Source organism: Bubalus kerabau, chromosome 20 (genome assembly GCF_029407905.1).
Source record: "Bubalus kerabau isolate K-KA32 ecotype Philippines breed swamp buffalo chromosome 20, PCC_UOA_SB_1v2, whole genome shotgun sequence".
NCBI classification, from domain to species: domain Eukaryota; kingdom Metazoa; phylum Chordata; class Mammalia; order Artiodactyla; family Bovidae; genus Bubalus; species Bubalus kerabau.
Window position 1 is genome coordinate 28,966,791 of NC_073643.1, and position 17,361 is coordinate 28,984,151.

The window sequence follows — 17,361 nt, forward strand, 5'->3', positions numbered from 1 at the left end:
GTTCACTTGCTTCTGCGGTTCCTAAGGCTACCCACATTTGTTGGCTCTTGGTCTCAGGCAGAAATCCCATAACTCTGTTCTCTGCTTTCCTGATTGCAGTTCTGACCCTCCTGTCTCCCCATTTTGTTCCTTAGGATGTTTGGGATTCCATTTCATAATTCCAGATCCATCTAAGAGTCTCAACTTGATCACATCTGCAGACTTCCTTTGTTGTTTGTATTATTTCCCCTAATGCTGCTGTAATGAATCACCATGAATTTAGTGGCTTAAAACACACACATTTCTTCTTTCCTAGTTCTGAAGGTCCAAAGTACAAAACCAGTTTCACTTGACTAAAAGTCAAGATGTTGGCAGATGTGCTTTCCTTCCAGAGGTCCAAAGGAAAAATCTGATTTCTTGCCTTTTCCTGCTTCTAGAAGTCATTGCATTCCTGGACTTGTGGTCCCTTTATTCATTTTCAAACCCCAAATTTAGCATCTTGAAGTAATCTTTCTCTGACTATAACTTCTGCCTCTGACATCACACATCCTTTCAATGACTCTGACCCTCCTGCTTCACTCGTATAAGGCCTCTTGTGGTGACAGTGGGCCCGCCCAGATAACCTGGAGTAATTGTCCCATTGCAGCACCTCAGTGTATTAACATCTTCAAAGTCCCTCCTGCCCTACCAGCTAGCATAATCAGAATTTAGGAATTAGGATGTAGACATGTTCTAGAGTAAAAGTATGTAAACTCAAAGAATGTATACTATTTTGTCTACCGTTATTAAGCCCGGGCTCTCTTTTAAACTTTTGTTTGCCAGGTTTCTGCCCATGTGTTAGGCATTTGCTTCAAGTTATCTTCCTAGTGTCTCAAAATCTTTTTTCAGGACAACCTTTTTCCCATCTCCACAGTGGTATTTCTTTCTGATTTTCCTATTTCCTTTGCATATTCCAGCTCAAAACCTTAGAGTTAGTATTTTGTGTTGTTAGATTTTTTTTTATCCCTCTTGATTGTCTGAGGATGTCTTTGGAGGAAGCAGTGGAGGAAAACCACTGTATTATTCTAGTTATATCATATTCCAACAGGTGGGTTATTGTACAGTGGTTTAAGGCTACCAAAATCAGATTGATTATGTTCTTTGCAGCCAAAGATGGAGACACTCTATACAGTCAGTAAAAACAAGACCTGGAGCTGCTGGTGGCCCAGATCCTGAGCTTCTTATTGCAAAATTCAGGCTTAAATTGAAGAAAGTAGGGAAAACCTCTAGGCCATTCACATATGACCTAAATCAAATCCCTTATGATTATATGGTGGAGATGAAGAATAGAATCAATAGATTAGATCTGGGAGACAGAGTTCCTGAAGAACTATGAGTGAAGGTTTGTAACATTGTACAGGAGATGGTGACCAAAACCATCCCAAAGAAAAAGAACTGCAAGAAGGCGAAGTGGTTGTCTGAGGAGGTTTTACAAATAGATGAGGAAAGGAGAGAATTGCAAAGCAAGGGAGAAAGGGAATGATATATGCAGCTGAATGCAGAGTTACAGAGAATAGCAAGGAGAGACAAGAAGGCCTTCTTCAATGAACAATGCAAAGAAATAGAGGAAAGCAATAGAATGGGAAAGACTATAGACATTTCATCAGGAACATTGGAGATATCAAGGAAATATTTCATGCAAGAGTGGGCACAATAAAAGAAATTGCAAGGACCTAACAGAAGCAGAAGGGATTAAGAAAACTAGGCAAGAATACACAGAAGAACTATACAAGAAAGGTATTAATGACTCAGATAACCAAGATGGTTTGGTCACTCACTTAGAGCCAGACATCCTGGAGTGTGAAGTCAAGTGGGCCTTAGGAAGCATTTCTACAAACATAGCTAGTAGAGGGGATGTAATTGCAGCTGAGCTACTTAAAATCCTAAAAGATGATGCTGTTAAAGTGCTGCACTCAATATGCCAGCAAATCTGGAAAACTGAGCAGGGGCCACAGGACTGGAAAAGGTCAGTTTTCATTCCAATCCCAAAGAAAGGCGATGCCAAAGAATGATAGAGCTACCGCACAATTGCACTAATCTCACATGCTAGCAAAATAATGCTCAAAATTCTCCAAGCCAGGCTTGAACAGTACGTGAACCATGAACTGTTGCACTCATATGTAAGAAAATTTGGAAAACTCAGCAGTGGCCACAGGACTGGAAAAAGTCAGTTTTCATTCCAATCCCAAAGAAAGCAATGCCAGAAAGTGTTCAGACTACCATACAATTGCACTCATTCCACATGCTGGCAAGGTTATACTAAAAAGCCTTCACGCTAGGCTTCTGCAGAGTGTGAACCAAGAAATTCCAGTGTACAAGCTGTGTTTCAAAGAGGCAGAGGAACCAACATCCAGTGGATCATCAAAAAAGCAAGAGGATTCCAGAAAAACATCTACTTTTGCTTCATTGACTATGCTAAAGCCTTTGACTGTGTGTATCACAATAAAATTGTGGAAAATTCTTAAAGAGATGGGAGTGCCAGACCACATTACCTGTCTCCTTAGAAACCTGCATGCAGGTCAAGAAGGAACAGTTAGAACCGGACATGGAACAGCAGACTGGTTCCAAATTGGGAAAGGAGCACATCACGGCTATATGTTGTCATCCTGCCTATTTAACTTATATGTAGAGTACATCATGTGAAATGCCAGGCTTGATGAACTACAAACTGGAATCAAGATTTCTGGGAGAAACATCAACAACCACAAATATGCAGATAATACCGTTCTAATGGCAGAAAGTGAAAAGGAGCTAACGAGCCTCTTGATGAAAGTGAAAGAGGAGAGTGAAAAAGCTGGCTTAAAACTCAACACTCAAAAAACTAAGATCATGGCATCTGGTCCTATCACTTCATGGAAACTAGAAGGAGAAAAGTGGAAGCAGTGACCGGTTTTATTTCCTTGTGCTCCAAAATCATTGCAGACAGTGACTGCAGCCATGAAATTAAAAGACACTTGCTCCTTGGAAGCAAAGCTATGACAAAGTTAGACAGTGTATTAAAAACCTGAGGTATCAGTTGCCAACAACAACAACAACAAAAAAAGATCCGTATAATCAAAGCTATAGTTTTTCTAGTAATCATGTACATGTGTGAGAATCAGACCATAAAGAAGGCTGAGAGCCAGAGAATCAATGCTTTCCAACTGTGGTGCTGGAGAAGACTCTAGAGTCCCTTCTACAGCAGGGGGATCAAACCAGTCATTTCTAAAGGAAATCAACCCTGAATATTCATTACTTCTGAAGGACTGTTGCTAAAGCTGAAACTCCGGTACTTTGGCCACCTGGTGTGAAGAGCTGACTCATTGGAACAGACCCTGATTCTGGGAAAGATTGAAGGCAAATGGAAAAGGGGGCAGCATGGAATGAGATGGTTAGATAGCATCAGTGGACATGAATTTGAGCAAACTCAGGGAGACAGTGGAGGACAGAGGAGCCTGGCATTATGCAGTCCACGGGGTTGCAAAGAATTGGACACAGCTTAGTGACTGAACAAGAAATCAGTAACTAAGCCCAGAAAGATTGCATAAATGGTGGAAATTTTTCTTCTTTGAGGGGGCATGAGTTAGGTATCAAGATAGGCTTACACTGACTCTGGGATGCTGATTTGTCTGGACTTCTCTAGAGGACAGGTACTAAGAATAAAAGTGAAAAAGTGAGAGAGAAAGTCACTCAGTTGTGTGTCAACCCCGTGGACTATACTCTCCTTGGAATTCTCCAGGCCAGAATACTGAAGTGGGTATCCTTTCCTTTCTCCAGGGGATCTTCCCAACCCAGGAATTGAACCCAGTCTCCCACATTGCAGGTGGATACTTTCCCAGCTGAGCCACTAAGAATAAACCAAAGATCAATTTGTAAATTTGAAGAGCTTGGGGGATGAGGGGCAGGACTCTCTTGATGGAAGTTGTGGAGAGGGGCAGTTGCCTGAAAGAAAGTGAGTGAAAGGCAATGTTTCCTCCAGGTCTGAAGGGAGAGGCAGTTTTTAAATATCCCTCAGTGAAGGAAGATAGTGTGTTGCTCAATTTCAGCAACATCATGTGAGTTCAGGTTTCCTAAGAGACAGACTACAAGATGGGATCAGAGAATCAGACATTAAAAACACACACATAAACAAGCAAACAAAGCAGAAAAAGTGCCTGTGAAGGATAAGGAGGAAGGGAGCAGCAATGGGTCAAGGGAGATTCAAACTGAGATTCAGCTCTGAAAGCTTTGAACAAAGATAGGGGAGGAAAACTTGGGCAGGCAGAATGCCAGAGCACATTTCTGAAAACACCGTGGCCATTCTGGTGGAGTCCGCAAGCTTAGTTGCCCTTGTGAGGAATCCTGCAGGAATGGCAGCATTAACACCCTAGGGGAACTTCGTTAGCTGGAAGCAGCCCATTCTGTCAGGGAGCAGTAGAAGTTTTACTCTCCCTGGATTAAAGAGAGAGGTACAATCATATCAATTTCATGAATAAAACATTCCAAAAAGCAGAATAAGATTGCCTTGCTTTGCTTTCTTTAAAACAAAGAAAGCCTGATTAGTCATTCTATCATGTCCTGACTCTTTGAGCCCCCATGGTCTGTAGCCTGCCAGGCTCCTCTGTCCATGGGATTCTCCAGGCAAGAATACTGGAGTGGGTTGCCATTCCCTTCTCCAGGGGATCTTCTTATCCCAGGGACTGAACCCAGATCTCCTGCAGTGCAGTGGATTGTTTACCCATTGAGCCATTAGAGGAGCCTACAACATTCTTCAGCTCTGTAGTTTATTTAGTACTAGTGCAAGAGAAAGCACCATCAGGATAGGCAGGAGACCAACTGTGGAGTGGATGTTGGAGATACATTTTTGTTTTCATACAATTTAACAAACAAATCACATGACTGAGTAGAATTTCATGAAACACTCTGCTAATATGATAGCCCGATGTAAAGCTCAGTTCAGGATTACAGGTCAATGTTTCTGAACATCTGCACAGTATGACATTGACTTGCTAAGCTTTAGAATCATCCAACATTCCCAGCTGCATTGAAGGTAGAAGAGAGACAGTCATTTTTCATTTTCACCAGGTGCTTGCTCTTCACCCGGTTCCCCTTTTACATGCTCTTTTCCCTCCCTCAGGAGCACTTTTATCCCTTCGTGTCAGAATGTTCTCCTGTTTTTTAAGACCTGTTCTCCAGTTATAAGAATGTCATCTGTCCTTCCTCTGAAACCCACAGTAACTCTCACACTGTGTCACTGTTATTTGTGGAATGACTAACTGTCTCCCTCTAACAAGTGGAAAGACCATACACCATTGGAATCATGCCTTAAATATATTTCTTTGAGTTTGTTATTCATCAAAATTGATTTTTATTGCATCTGGTTTTTGAAGATGCTTTTGGAAAAGCATTACAGTATGAACCAGTGCTACAAGGTTAGTGAAATTGCAAAAGAAAATACAGCCACAGAAAGAAAAAAATAGGCCAACTGCAAGAACTACATTACATAATGACTTGCTTCTGAAAAATATGAGCATCTAGAGCAAAGCAACCTAATATTTAGCCCTTAATATTCACAGAGGAGGAGAACAACAGTTCCTTTAAAAGGGAGAGTTAGTTTGCCTTGTTCCCAAAGTTCAGGAAAACTCTAATGTTGGACTTGATTTGGACATTTGTAACATAATTTTATCTTAATTAACTCAATAAATATTTATCGAGAACAGTTAGTTTTTGGATGTTTCCATTTGCTAATTTAGAAGAGGAAGGCAAGCAGGATAAAAATTGACATCTCTTTTTGTTTACCAAGTGGTGGGAAGACAGATAAGTAAATAGATCGTTATATAAAAGTGACAAGTAATTTAAGTAATATCAGCATAGAGTTGCTCTGTATAGAAGCACTTACTCAGAGAATGAGAGATAAGGAAGACTTCTCTGAGTAGGTGATTCATGATGTTGGAACCAATCTTTGAAAAATATAACTTTATAAGTTATTTCGACAGAATGAGCGTTGGTGTTGAAAGGGGAGGAAAGCCTTGAACAGAGCAAGAGGACAGTACAGCCTCTGAGAGCAGCATATATAAAGTAAAGGCCCACAAACAAGAGACAGGAGTAGGCTTCTCAGTTTCTAAGGCAATAAGTAGGGGCTTAATCATGCATGGTCTCATTTTCAAGTTAAGCAATTTTTCATTATTCCAAAGAGTACCGAGTAATTGCCGAAAGTGTTATAGCAGGAGGTGGCGTGATGAGATTGATAGTTTTGAGAGATCATAGAGCATGTAGTGTGGAGACACAAATTAAAAGGGAGCAAGACAAGCCAGAGAAACTTGTTAGGAGGTATCTAGAGTAGTGATAATGATAACAGTGATAATATTGCTCCCACAAGAATGCGGATCGACAGTGACCTCCATAGAACGCAGAATAAACAGCATCATGTCACGTAATGGTTTCTGTCCATGACCTGCAAGAAAACCCTGAGTGTTGCTTTGCAGTAAAGGTGATTTCAGATATTTTTATAATATAGTGTAGAAATTTTTCCTTCATGATAGAATTTCTTTTCTTTAAAAATTTTACTAGAACTGTCTTATGCTTGGATCTTCAATGAATATCCATCATTTGTCGAAGAAGATAGTCGGAGATTTGTCTCTCAAGAGACAGGCCACCTCTACATAGCCAAAGTGGAACCATCTGACGTGGGCAATTATACGTGCGTGGTGACCAGTACAGTGACAAATGCCAGAGTGCTGGGTTCCCCAACTCCTTTGGTGCTTCGTTCTGACGGTAGGAAATATTTCAAGGGGCAATTCTAAGTGGAAATGCTGTTGTGAATACAAGACAAAACAAATTAGGAGAAATGAAAAGTGTATCCTGTAGAATTATTATTTTTTTTTCCAGAACAAAAAATATTTATGAGTACAGTGGCTAAAATGATTCCATCAACTATAAATCCCTGTAATGTAATTCTTACTCAGAACTGACTTCCTAATTTGCAGGGACCAGTACTGAGTAAAAATGAGGAATTGCTTGTTAAAATGTTTTAAAGAATTTCAAGATGGTGGCACTATGCTTTTAAACCAAATATGAACCCTTCAAGCCTGGGGGTCACCTTGTATTCTCATGATATCACCCGTCTTGACTTTTGCCAGCCTGAGATTATTAAAGTTCTAGATATTTTAGTATAGGTTAAAAAGCATCTATAAATAAAATTAAAGGAAAAAAATTGATCCCTAGAATTTATTCATCTTATAATTGAAAGTTTGTACACTCTGACCAACATCACCTCATTTCCCCTACCCCTACCAGCATAGCGATTATAGTAATGCCGTGTTGCAAACTTGAAATTGGCTGAGAGAGTAGATCTTAAGTGTTCTCACTAGAGAAAAAAAAAATTATTTTTAAAAATTGAAAATAGTAAATATGTTGACTTGACTGGTGTAATTATTTCACAATGTATATATGTATGAACTCATCACATTGTACACCCTAAAAAATGACATTATGCAGTTTTTATTTGTCAGTCATACCTCACTAAAACTGGAGGGGGAAAAGGGAAAACATGTTTCTTTAGCCCCTCAGTGACTGTTTCAAGGGAGCCAATGAACTGCAAAGCAGATTTATAAGCCTGGGTACTGTCCCAGTTACACAAAACAATATCCGATACAGCATAATGCCATGAACACGAAGTATCTAAGTACTTCTTTCCAGTCAGGTGTAATTGAATTTGACCATTCTTGTTTATTACATTACCATTTCTTGACTTCAGGGAGCTATTTAATAAGTTTAAGGTTGTGTCTATGGTACCAGGGTACCATTAAGTAAATTTCCTCCCATAATTTTTGCTCTTTAGGATATTTTAAGAAGTCATAATATATTGTATATTGAAGTTTGACTAGAAATTTCCAAATTGAATACAGAATAAAAAAGCCTCCCATTTTATATAATGTAAAAAAGGTCTAGTTGTTTTCTTGAAACTCCTCTGTAAGCTGTAACTTATGAATCATGGAATCCAAAGTTTCCACATGTTTAATGATATTGCATATTTGGACCAAGGTAACACTGCTTCTAAAAGTACCTACCAGATGGCAAGTCAGTAATTTAAATCATTAGGAAGAAGTACTTCAAAATAGAGCAAAAAAAATTTTATTTAAGAAAAATGGGAGAATTCCGAAGGAAAGATTGAAACCATTAACTTTGTATTGTGCATTTATAGGTGTGATGGGTGAATATGAGCCAAAAATAGAAGTTCAGTTTCCAGAAACTCTTCCAGCAGCTAAAGGTTCAACTGTGAAATTGGAATGTTTTGCCCTTGGAAAGTAAGTTTTATAACATTTACACCGATATGCGGAAACATTTGGTTGCTGTGAGAGATCAAGATAGCTTTTGACAGACTCTTCTTTTCCTTATTTTCTAAAAATTTCTTTCATTTAGAAGTAAAGGAAAATTAAAATAGAGGGGAAATTCACATATATAATTTAATTTGAAATTTTAAAGGCAATTTGCAGTAAATGACTGTGCCTGCCTAATTTCATAAACTAAATTGATGTTATTTTTCTTTTGCATGTTCATTTGTTGTATTATAATACTGTGGGTATGCATTTTCTCTAAATTATTAATTAACTCGAGAAAATGCAGTTTATTTTATTAAAATATCAAGTTAAAGAGATAAATCTTTGCATTTGCAGGTTTAGTAATTGACAGCTGACTGTTTCTGCATTTGAAAAATCTGTACCATTTTTATTCTGTCCTAACAAAAGTTTTATTTTGTCAAGCCTAAAAGGCTTCCAGACATCACTTAAAATAGCGAATAACTTGATAAATTTCTTTATAGTCCTGTACCTCAGATTAATTGGAGAAGAAGTGATGGACTGCCTTTTTCCAGTAAAATTAAGTTAAGGAAGTTCAGTGGTGTGCTTGAAATTCCCAACTTCCAACAAGAAGATTCAGGTTCCTATGAATGCATTGCTGAGAATTCACGAGGGAAAAATGTTGCTAGGGGGCGTCTCACTTACTATGGTAAGCCTTCACTTTTGGCATATTGAATTTTTACCGTTTGCTCTCTCTATAAATTATTGGTATTGGGATTGGAGGCTGGGTAGGAGATTTTAGCAGAATCCCAATGTCCAGCTTGTTCTGTTCTATACTTCATTAAATGAGGATAAATATTTATCATAAAAGGAATTAAAAAGAAAGAAAATTTTGCAATGAAGTTGGAGACGTAATATATTTTCTTACTGCATTTTAAACTGATTCATATGATAATGAAATATTCACTTTTTTGGGGGGGAGGTTAAGAATAGCAATTTACTCACTTAACCGAATCAAGGAGAGATCGCCTTTCTGTCTGCTATTACCTCTAGAAAATGGGATTTTATATCTTTTTCTGTGATCTTTACTAAGCAGAAAGAAACTGTCTACTGGGAAAACTTGCAATTACTGCATTAGTCCAACCACATAAACTCAGGCTCGCTTGACCTCTTCAGTGTCATTCTATGCTTTCCAATAATAAAAATGTACCATGTTTGCTGCCTTTAATTTGAAGTCACATTTATTTTATGTACTGTTAAATTTGGGTAAGAAAGGTTAATACCTTTGTTTAGAGTCTGTTTTTAGGAAAATTCAGTTCAGTTCAGTCGCTCAGTCGTGTCTGACTTTTTGCAACCCCATGAGTCGCAGCACGCCAGGCCTCCCTGTCCATCACTGACTCCCAGAGTTCACTCAAACTCATGCCCATTGAGTGGATGATGCCATCCAGCCATCTCGTCCTCTCTCGTCCCCTTCTCCTCCTGCCTTCAATCTTTCCCAGTGTCAGGGTCTTAGGAAAATTAGATTATTTATTTTGCCCAAACTTGTTTTCAAATCACTTTTATTAAAAAATAATATTAAGTATTTTTATAAAAGTATGATTTAGAAAGTAGAAATAAATCATTTTATAAAATGTAGTATAAAATATGTGAAGATGTAAACTCAGTGAATGTATTTTTGCAGTTTAACCATTAAAAACATTGTAAAACGAATGAGAATTGATCACTTTTGTGAACAGCAAATGACAATATATTCTATTTATTTTAAAAACTGAAAATTGAAATAATTTGCAATGCAAACTTGTATAGTGTACATAAATATTGCAGAGAGGAAAAATTTTGCAAAGACAAGTATAAAGACAAGTAAACCCTCTTCAAAAGAATGTGAAGTTTGCAAGTGCATTACATCTGATTAGACTGACACTTGTTTTATTGTAAGTTTATAGGATCTGCCAGGAACAAAACGGAGGTGTGGATTGATAGCATGAGCCATTCTGTGTTGTAATTCTTCCTCCTAATTACGAGATTTGGTTAGAATACACAGCACCAAGTTGCAGTTTCCCAGATGCCATGTTCTACATGTTGGTGGGATGATATGGATATGTGTTGGGGACACCTAAACCATGTGGTTATATGGCTCTAAGTTGACCACAAACAAGTCCAAGCTCATTTTCTCCTTTCTAAACAGCCAGTACCTGACCCAGGGTAAGAAGTGACCATGACAGGAAAATACAAGATATTCCAACTGTCTTAATGTTTTAGTAGGAATGTTTTTAGCTCTATGGAACGGCAGCCCTGCACCAATAATAAACCCTTGTTTGCTTGTTTGGCAAGACATTCAAAGCTAAGCTGACATTTAAGCGCCTTATAATCAGGCCCTGGCTCAGTTTCTCTGGTGTTTCTTTCTGCCCTTACCTTTTCCCTTTCTCTGCATGTTGACTTCCCTGACAGTCATAGAATGGCTGCCAGCAGTGACCAGCACATTCGTTCTTGTGCATGCTTTCTTTCTCTAAAACATCTTGCAGTTCACTTCTCAGATCTCATTGGCTGCATGTTCATTCCTAAACCAATCACTAACAAGACGAATTGGCTTAAACAACTTACGAGCCTTTTTTGGAATACAGAATATGGTCAAGTTTCCCTGGATTTTGTAGAAGAGAAGATAATTCAATAAAAAATGAGGGCATCTTAGGAATAAAGAAGAGAGAAAATGGATACACAATAAACAACAAACAAAATCCGCTATACTTAGTAAATGAGGCAGATGGTTGCTTTAGTCCATTTTTATATGTACCTAAGAAATAAATTAGAGGGAACTCCCTGGTGGTCCAGTGGTTAGGACTCTGCACTTTCATTGCAGGGGTCACAGGTTTGATCCCTCATCAGAAAACTAAGATACCATATGCAGTGCAGCCAAAAAATAAAATCTCAATTTAAAAAAATAAATCAGAAATCAATTAGAGAGTTTCATGAAAGTTACTTTAAAATTCTGTCTGAAGTCTAGTATATTCAATAAATGCCTTGCAGTTTTCTGATTATCTGCTCTGATATTTCATGTAAAAAATGGTCCAGTAGAATATTTGAATTTCATATGATGGAATAAGGGGATAAATCACATTATGCGGCAATTGTAGTCTTAGGATTCGCTTAGTCCAGCAAATTATCTTTCCATTTGGAGAACGGTAGTATAAGAAGCCAGTGGAAATTTTTGCTAGAAACTTGAGCCTCAGTCAAGGGATCATATGTGAGTCTATTGTAGTCTCATCCCACCTAGGCTGATTAATTCCTGAAAGAAGACAGTATGTTTCAATATAGAGTAGAGAGAAGTGATTTGGGACTGAATTATACTTCAGATTGGGCAAGCCGTTTATATTTTATAAAAAGACAAAATAAGGTAAAACTTTGATGGGTACATTTTCTCTAAAAGCTGAATAGCTATAGTTTCAGTTTCATTTATAGAAAAGGCAATTTTATGAGATATAAACAGAAAGACAAATCTTCCCATGGTTGAAATTAAATAGCAATAGATAAAATCTTTCTTCATATGGAGGATGCAAATGTGAGCCCCGAAGTACACATCACATGTATAATGCAATGTGAAACCGGGAAGACATCTCACCTCCTAGTCTCAGATCGAAAACACAGACTGAGATTTGGCTGAATATACTTTGAATGTTGAGTGACTTTCATTGTGAGTGGTATGTTGCTTTCATCTGTAAAAGGACTTCCCAAGTGTCTTCTAAAATGTAAGTAAAAATGATAAATCCACTTGATGCAACTGATTTGCATACCTAATTTAAGGTTGCACGGGTTACTTCTTTTTCATAAAAAATCATTTGATTCAAATTGAACGAATTTATCCATCTTTGCCTGCTTTCATTTTAATTTGCACAGAGGTTCATAAGATGTTCACTGGTTTGTATTTAATTAAGAGTTATTTCTAACTTGAAGGAAATTTTTTTTTCTTCTGCTGTACAAGTTTCTCTTCTATTGATGCTGATTTTTAGTGCATAATTAAGACTGGTATCTGCTGTCATTCACATATTAAGTTGCCATCAGTTGTGAGCTCATAATTCAAAAATGTACTTGGACAAGAAAATCTATATAGTTGGTGTACCTGCATTTTTCTGCTGATATCTGAAGAACGTAATACAGTGCCCAGAATTTTGAAAACAGAGAAAGCATAATGAATTTGACTTAGGAAAGGGCAGGTTGTAACATCCGTTCTCAAATCTAGAAATGTTTCACATACCCACTTAATAAATACCTAGTAAATTAAATACAATTTTAGCCACTTACATTACATTAGCTTACATTAATCTATGATTGCCCGTAGTCATATCCACTTATATTTATGTGGATAAAGTATTTGTTTTTTATTGTGGAGTGGTTTGAATTTTTTTTTTTTTTTCATTGCAGCAAAGCCTCATTGGGTTCAACTCATAAAAGATGTAGAATTAGCAGTGGAGGACAGTCTTTACTGGGAATGCCGGGCTAGTGGTAAGCCCAAACCCTCCTACCGATGGTTGAAAAATGGAGAAGCCCTTGTGCTTGAGGTAAGGTCATGTGCCTGGTTAATATGCATTTTTCCCACTTTGTATAAATGCCTTTTCTGGTACCAACTGCCCGAGTAAACTGGTGAGTTTGCACACATTCATCTGAAGAGTTTTTATCACATTCATCTGAGAAGTGGTGCAAGGGGAAAAAGGATAAAATCAAGTACCCAGTCTTCCAAGGAGGAAATATTTTCAGTATTGAATTTCATTGGAGAAAGATTATATTATCAATTTAGTTCATGATATAAAGTCAACCTATGAACAATGCAAGTGTTAGCTCTTGTATAATTTATAATCAGTTCCCTGTGTCCCTGATCCATGGATGCAACCAACCAGGGACTGTGAGGTCCTGTAGTATTTGCAGTTTTCAATGAAAAAGTATGCAAATAAGTGGACTCCCCATAGTTCAAACTTTGGTCCACTGCACTATTTTTTTTTTCATTTTGGAATTAGAGAAGGCTTTATTTTAATCATACGTAGAATGCGATTTCTATTTTTCCTGTTTGATAACATGGATGGCCTCTGGAAAATAAATGTATCAATTATATGTTTACCTTATTACATGAGTATTTTCTCAATCACTTCTCAAGCCATGTAATTTTTGCTCTTTTTAAAAATTGTTGTACTAAGTCACTTATGTTCCTTCAGATTTTTCCACATAACCATTCATAATACTACAAACCTTAAATAGATATATGTTTTCCAGCACCCTTTTTAATACACAGAATTTGTTATGTCTTCAACTTGCATGATTTTAAAAACTGGTGAAAACCTTTCCAGTTCATGGGTTGGAAACCTGGTACATTTCTTAAAATCTGCAACTTTATCCATAGGGAAAAATGAAATAGTTGCAATATTTTCCATTTATGCTTTGTTATTTATTTGACTGATATAATTTTTGACTGCAGTATATTTATTAGTATTTTTAATGTCTAGCTGTTAAGTCACTCTCAGCATTTCAAATAAGGGAATCATTTAAATTTCAGGCCAGATTGCCTAATACTATGAGGGAATAAATTAAGAACACTTTTGCATGATTGAAATAATATTCAGTGGTTATCATTTTTCATCTAAAATGGTATATACATTTATATGCAAGGCATTTTTATTATTGTCTAGGAGAGAATACAGATAGAAAATGGTGCCCTTACAATATCAAACCTAAATGTGACCGATTCTGGCATGTTCCAGTGCATAGCAGAGAACAAACATGGTCTCGTCTATTCTAGTGCTGAGCTCAAGGTCGTGGGTAAGACCAACTTTCTCATCTTAATTTATTTTTCTTAAATCCTCCATTTTTGCCAGAAGCAGAAATATTTACCTTTCATATTAGATTCCTACATCTAATAACATTTTCAGTATTGTAGCAGAATCATGCAGAGTTTTTAATCGAGGCATACACTTTAATGATTTCTAAGGAAAAGCAACAATTATGGCCAGAATTAAACCCAAAGTTGGAAGTAGAGAAACAATAGGGAGAGAGTGTTGAGCTAAAACATCCTTATCCAGCACCAATAGTATGAACTAAGTAGTACCTTTTAGGAGAATAAGTGACTCTGGTGTTCTCAGTTGCTGGTCCATAAAAGTAAATATCAAAATTCCAATCAGTAGTTTATTGATCCAAAAGGAGTTGTTGTCCTTGTCTTTAATAACTCTGCTGGAAGCTTCAAGTTTGGGGCACACCAGAGCTTTAACTAACCAAGGCTCAACTACTTGAAATTATGAATTGTTTCTCTTGTACTTCAGGTATAAGAGAAGAGAGGAAATGTTATGTTTAGGCCCATTGTCCAGAAAAGACACTGTAAGGTGCAAATGACTTCAAGTCCAACCGAAATTGTCAGAGCATAACATATAGTATAGATAAGAAAGAAAGAGAGGAGGAAGAAAGGAAGGGTAAGGGGGAAGGAGGAGGGAAGAGAGCAAGGCAGAGGGTGGGAAGAAGGAAAGAGAAGGGGAGTGGGGAAATGTATTGTTCATTGTAATTAAAATAGAGAATTTGGATTTCAGTTTGATTTGACTCAGGGTTCTAACATTGTCACCACTCTTAAGCCTCATATGATGATCCCCAGGACATTCAATTTTCATTATCAGAGTCAATCTAGTGAAAGAAGGATAGCTTTCTTAATTGCTTAAGTGCAAGTCACAGTCCTGATTGATCTAACTCAGTGCTTCCCTACTGGGGACAGTTTTGCACCCTGGAAATAGTGGGAAATGTCTGGAGACATTTTTGGCTGCCGCAGTGTAAGGGATGGAGCCTGCATATGCTCCTGGCATCTTGCAGACAGATGCCAGAGAGACTGCTTAATGTCCTTCAGTGCCCAAGATAGCCAAAATGTTATGTGTTTCATGGAAAAACACTGGTTTAAGGAAAACAGGTGTCTCTTGGTGCCTGGAAGTTAGAAACACTTCATCTGTACAGCAGATCATCACCTGAAAATCTGGCTGGTGTTATACATGACAGAGACATAGGGTATTACAACAGAAAGGAGGTGAAATGTGCACATATCTGAAGTTGAAGCCTGCTGTACTCTTAATCAGTCTTATAAACCATAGTTTATTCATCTTAAACCAAATGAATCTCTGCCTAGTGTTGCATGGGGTTTTTTTATGGGAAAAAAATATGACCCATGTTTGAAAAGAGATTATACTAATACATAAAGATATTTTTGGCTTGTTTTAGTAAAAATTATTCTCTTAGACTCGGAGAAGGCAATGGCAACCCACTCCAGTACTCTTGCCTGGAAAATCCCAGGGACAGAGGAGCCTGGTGGGCTGCAGTCCATGAGGTCGCCAAGAGTCGGACACGATTGAGCAACTTCACTTTCACTTTTCACTTTCATGCATTGGAGAAGAAAATGGCATCCCACTCCAGTGTTCTTGCCTGAAGAATCCCAGGGACGGGGGAGCCTGGTGGGCTGCCATCGATGGGGTTGCACAGAGTCGGACACGACTGAAGCGACTTAGCAGCAGCAGCAGCATTCTCTTAGAATTTTAATTTTTAAGGCCAGCAACCTCCAAGATAGCATGTCTTCTTTATCTGCAATCACATATATGTATCATATAATTCATTGTATGATATCCAGTTATTAAAAAATAAATTATATTCACTGGGATATGCCATAGGAAAGTAGATATTTACAGAAATGCACTGAGTTCTTAACTTTTTTCCACATTTGCAGTAAAAGGAAGATGATTTTCTGATTAACATATACTTTCCTTCAAATGATAGATTGTCTCTTGAATGTTCAGGTATTGTTTCCAGATCAGCATTCCATGCGTTATTAGCAAACGTGTTTTTTGCATATTATTTAATGGGATGTTGTAACATAGTGTGATGATGCATGTTATACTTCTCCAACTTTGAAGTTAAAGCTAACGACATGAACATTTTATAGTAGATCTTAATAATGTTTATAATAGATCTTGATAATGATTATCCAAGAGAATAAATGTTCAGCACTCAGCCTTTATTCAGTAAACATTGCTGAGTACCTACTGACTGTCAGGCACTGTGCTACACACTGTGTCTTGGAAGTCACAAGAGAGACTGACCCTGTTATCTTTATGGAACTTTCAAGAACATTCTATGATAAATATTTTTAGTGTTATTAAATTTGTGACTGAGCTATTTTAAAAGTTCATGGTAAACTTAAAATTTTCATATAAAGTAACTGTCTCAAGAATTAGGACTTGCCATAAAACACAATAGTAGGAATTAGCTTTTGAGCATCAAAAACGTCTTGTAAGTGGTCCCCAGTCAGTCAGACAAATCAAGAAGTAATAGCTCACCTGTCAAGAACCTTTAAAAAAATCATTATAAAGTCAACCTTTGGAATTTCTAGGAATTTAAAGAAATAAAATCAAATTCATATTCTTTCCTCTTTTTCAGCTTCTGCTCCAGATTTTTCAAAGACGCCAATGAAGAAGTTGATTCAGGTGCAGGTGGGCAGTGAGGTCAACTTGGATTGTAAACCCAGAGCTTCCCCCAGGGCACTCTCCTCCTGGAAGAAAGGAGAGGTGATCGTTCAGGAAAATGAAAGGTATTCTGTTGCCCATAGAGGTGGTGATTTACCTGCTTCTTGCTTTCCACAGCAATGCTGAAGTAGGCTTTCAATATGAAATGAAAACCAGTAGCATTTCAATAAATTGTGAGGTGTTCAGGAATCACAATAGCAGTATTTTTGTTCGTAATACTCTTGAGATGATACTAATCAGGTTTTGAAATCTAAGAACAGATTTACCTCACCTCTTCCAACATAGAGTATTTTAGAAATGAGTTTCTTCCGCATTTGACTGGTAAGACTCAAAACTGGAATGACAAAGGAATGCCGGCCCTGGACCCAGGCTCTCTCTCAGGTGGCCCAATGTCTCAGGGCAAAGAAAATAGAAGATGGCAGCCTATGCCAGATGAATATCAATCTTGTTGCCCTCTATTGAAGTAATTTTATGGGTATTAGTTTAAGCAAAGGCTCTCTTGATTTCCTGACTGCTATGATAACATTTAAAATGAAGAAGCGGAATAGGGCTTAGTTTGC

At 37.5% G+C, this 17,361-nt stretch overlaps 1 protein-coding gene across 6 annotated transcripts in view; it reads left to right on the plus strand.

Moving 5' to 3' along the window:
• Window positions 1–17,361, plus strand: part of CNTN3 (contactin 3) — a 391,647-nt gene that overhangs the window by 261,122 nt on the left and 113,164 nt on the right. For all 6 annotated transcript variants that reach the window (XM_055557267.1, XM_055557268.1, XM_055557264.1 and 3 more), the window contains exons 6-11: window positions 6,547–6,750; window positions 8,180–8,282; window positions 8,798–8,982; window positions 12,690–12,826; window positions 13,946–14,075; window positions 16,716–16,866. In XM_055557267.1, the coding sequence (XP_055413242.1) occupies window positions 6,547–6,750; window positions 8,180–8,282; window positions 8,798–8,982; window positions 12,690–12,826; window positions 13,946–14,075; window positions 16,716–16,866 (910 nt within the window). The remainder of the gene's footprint in view (window positions 1–6,546; window positions 6,751–8,179; window positions 8,283–8,797; window positions 8,983–12,689; window positions 12,827–13,945; window positions 14,076–16,715; window positions 16,867–17,361) is intronic.